At 42.0% G+C, this 3,652-nt stretch overlaps 1 protein-coding gene across 1 annotated transcript; it reads left to right on the forward strand.

Annotated features, from left to right (window-relative positions):
- Positions 1-70: 70 nt before the first annotated feature.
- Positions 71-2,799, forward strand: LOC123061714 (splicing factor U2af small subunit B). Its single transcript, XM_044484928.1, has 2 exons — positions 71-910; positions 1,726-2,799. The coding sequence occupies exon 2, from the start codon at positions 1,756-1,758 to the stop codon at positions 2,593-2,595; it is 840 nt and encodes a 279-aa protein (XP_044340863.1). The 5' UTR covers positions 71-910; positions 1,726-1,755; the 3' UTR covers positions 2,596-2,799.
- The last annotated feature ends 853 nt before the right edge of the window (positions 2,800-3,652 follow it).

The raw sequence follows: 3,652 nt of genomic DNA on the forward strand, positions 1-3,652 counted from the left end.
ACCCCGTGAATCTGCCGATTCCTACTCTCGATTTTGGACTCGGGGAAGTAGGAATAATTAGATCCGTGTAGAGGATCTTGTCTCGACCTCGCGAATCCGCGTGCCGAGCCACCCTGTTCAATTTTCATCTCGTTGTAGGCGCTCGTTTTGCGTATGTAGCTGGGGGTATGATAATACCTTTGCGTCTGGTGGTGCAATCGTGGGGTAGAAAAATCGAGCGGGTGGAACCACCCCTCATCAATTTTATTTTATTTGCAACACAGAAATTCGATGGCTGGATATGCAACTAGTACAGTATGTATCAATTGTGTTGCTAGTGATAACAGCCATAATTTTGCTTTGCACACAAACCTTGCCCAGTCGCTTTCTGGGAGGTGTCGCTTCTTTTGTACTGGCAGCTCGCGCTGTCTTGCACACCAAGGTGCTGTAAGAGATAACTTCTCAATCACATAATCATTTTATGTGGAAGCTTATCATTTGGTCATGACTAATTTTATTGTATTATTAGTAAAAAAACTTGCAAAGTTTCAAATAAATTCTCTGAGAATCCAACTACCGGACCAATCTTGTAGCTCGTTTCATATATGTGGCACTTAATGGATGTGATAGTCTCTGAAATGCGAGACTAGAATTTTCACCCAGCATGACAGCAAATTATGTTATTTATATATACATTTTTTTGCTCCTTTCTGGGTTAAGCATGTACATATTTCTAAGTGCTCCTGTAATTATTATACATATTTCTAAGTGCTCCACATCTTTGTATTATTCTGGATAGTAGTATATTTCCTGGACCTTTTTCCCCCGATTTAATGATCTAAAATGGTGTGCAGATTAGGTTTTTAAATGGACGAAATAGAATTCTTTTTGGACGGATATAGCATGGCCTACCTGAGAAGGAAGTATTCATGTGCGACACAAAAAGTTGCTTTGTTTGTGCCTTTTGGTTTTGTGGGCTCTTTTGCAGTTGCAGGGACTGAGGCACTAAGCATCTTGGTTTGAAATTTTACCTTGTTTATGCAGTTGCAGGGTTTCGTTCTTTGCTTTTTACTATCCGAATGCAGTTCGGATTTTAGGCCAAATAATGGCTTCATTCGAAAAACACTGTAACCCTGTATATGATTTATTTTCTATATCCTGCATGTTTCAATATTAACTGTTTTGAGTTAGGTCATAAGACACAGTATGGATTAGTGTTATGCTTTGTACTGCAGGCCCTAGCTGCTCCTCCTTAGAAATTAACCTTAATGCTCAATTGAAGTCCTTCAAGTTACTGGTTGCCAATCTGTAATGTTAAAGATAGTAAATAAAAGTACGGCGTGCTATTATAGCTTCATCCACTTGGAAAAATCTGAAACACAGTTTGTGAAATAGATAGCACCTGTTTAACACTAGTTGTGCGCAAGGCATTTTCCTTTGGTGAGAATTACATGGGTTAGAATCTGGCATATACAATTTTCCCTTCTGTTTTTCTTGCATCAACTAGCAGCTCTTGCAACATCACAAATTTTGATCGCTGTTACGCGTCTACTTTTACTCCATATAAGTTTTGAAACAAATTATAGTTTAATTAGTTTTAGGTCAGCAATCTATGAAACACTTAGACGTTAATTTAAATGCTGATTATGCAAGGTGCTACTCTTTTAAAGACTAAGAGCCTTATGCATACTGGAGCACTGCTAACATGTGTTTTGATGATTGTGCACTAAACATTTGACTTTGCAGGCTTGTGGTCAGCTTGACTGATATCAAACAATGGCGGAACACTTGGCTTCAATATTTGGTACAGAGAAAGACAGGGTCAACTGTCCATTTTACTTCAAGATTGGAGCTTGTCGTCATGGCGATCGCTGCTCTCGCATCCATAACAGGCCAACCATATCACCTACTATTGTGCTCATGAACATGTATCAGCGCCCTGATATGATTACCCCTGGGGTTGATGCTCAAGGCCAGCCGATAGATCCCCGCAAGATGCAGGAGCATTTTGAAGATTTTTATGAGGATATCTTTGAGGAACTGAGCAAGTTTGGTGAGATTGAGACCCTCAACGTCTGTGACAACCTTTCTGATCACATGATAGGCAATGTGTATGTCCAGTTCAGAGAGGAAGATCAGGCAGCAGCAGCTCATACCGCCCTTCAGGGACGCTTTTACTCTGGTCGCCTAATAATTGTTGACTTCTCTCCTGTGACGGACTTCCGTGAAGCGACCTGCAGGCAGTATGAGGAGAACACCTGCACTCGTGGTGGGCACTGCAATTTCATGCATGTGAAGCAGATAGGTAAGGATCTCAGGAAGAAACTCTTTGGGCGCTACAGGAGATCGCAACGAGGAAGGAGCCGCAGCCCAAGCCCACACCATAGGAGAGAGCGTCGTGACCGTGATGACTATCGTGGCCGTGATGATTTCCGTCGCGGTGGTGGCGGCGGTGGACGGAGGGGTGGGAGCAGCAGGCATGAAAGGCACGACGATGGAGGAAGGCGTAGGTATGGAGGCAGCCCTCCGAGGCGTGCAAGAAGCCCTGTGAGGGAGAACAGCGAGGAGCGCAGGGCCAAGATCGAACAGTGGAATCGTGAGAGGGAGGCGAAGTAAGGGTGACCACTGTCGTCTGGGTGTGTCCTGTGCTGTTCTTCTATATATTGGTTTTCGTTCTGTAGTTGCTACTATGCTTGATTTGCTTTTCTGTTCCTGTAATTTAGGTGACTTCATCCTGAGACTTTGAAATTGTCACTAGTGTGCTGCCGGAAACTTACGTTTTAGCTACTTCGAACTTAATCGTACTATAGTTGTTTCCCATTTTTCTGACGCTGGCTGTTCTAACTTTGCTGCCTGGAAGTGGTGCGAACGGTGCTGGTTGCACTTTGGTTCCCTTCTGTTTGATTGGAATGCCCTTGCTATCGGTGGTATCATATAAGACAGGCTGTCGATGCTGAGGATATTCTCTTCTCTAGGGTGGATTCCACCTAGACTGGGTCGTTCGTTCCCTGCGACGCCACGGTTTCTCTCTCTTGATCGACGGCCATGTGCCACTATGGCACACCAAGGCCGGCCGATTTCTGAATTTCATCACTCTAAACATTTCTCTTGTTAACCTCGCACGTAGAGGACGACGTCTATTTAGGGGGGTATACTTATAGTTCTATAAAGAAGATGAGCACGGACGGCTTAATTCTGGGCATTTTTGTGGGGGGAATTCAGGCATTCTAACTCTTCTACCAATTTACCCAATGGCAATTTAACAACGAAGTTCTTTAAATGGAATTTACATGCATGCAAGAATCTCCTACCTCATGTTTTTTTTGAATTTTAATATAATTTACCTCACAAGCTGTTAATCCAAATAGTGTCCCATCTTTCCCAGTGGATTTGGCTCGACGAGGACTTCGAAACAAGATGTTGATATGTTTCAACAATTTTTTTTTGTCATTACCAGCTATCATATTTTGTTTATCGTCATTACGAAACAACAATTTTGTATGTTCTTAAAGAGTGCAATTTTACTACCTCCATTCCTAAAAGTAAGATGTATTTTATTTCGTTAAGACATGCATTTGACCAATAGTTACTCTATAAATACAGATTCATATTTAAAAGTACTTTGTTGTGATTGCGATTTTGTATCACATAAATCAAATACTAAAAGAGTAAT

Source organism: Triticum aestivum, chromosome 3A (genome assembly GCF_018294505.1).
Source record: "Triticum aestivum cultivar Chinese Spring chromosome 3A, IWGSC CS RefSeq v2.1, whole genome shotgun sequence".
Classification (NCBI taxonomy): domain Eukaryota; kingdom Viridiplantae; phylum Streptophyta; class Magnoliopsida; order Poales; family Poaceae; genus Triticum; species Triticum aestivum.

Excerpts from the sequence above, each read along its gene's own strand:
- LOC123061714 (XM_044484928.1), top strand. The coding sequence starts at position 1,756 with ATGGCGGAACACTTGGCTTCAATATTTGGTACAGAGAAAGACAGGGTC.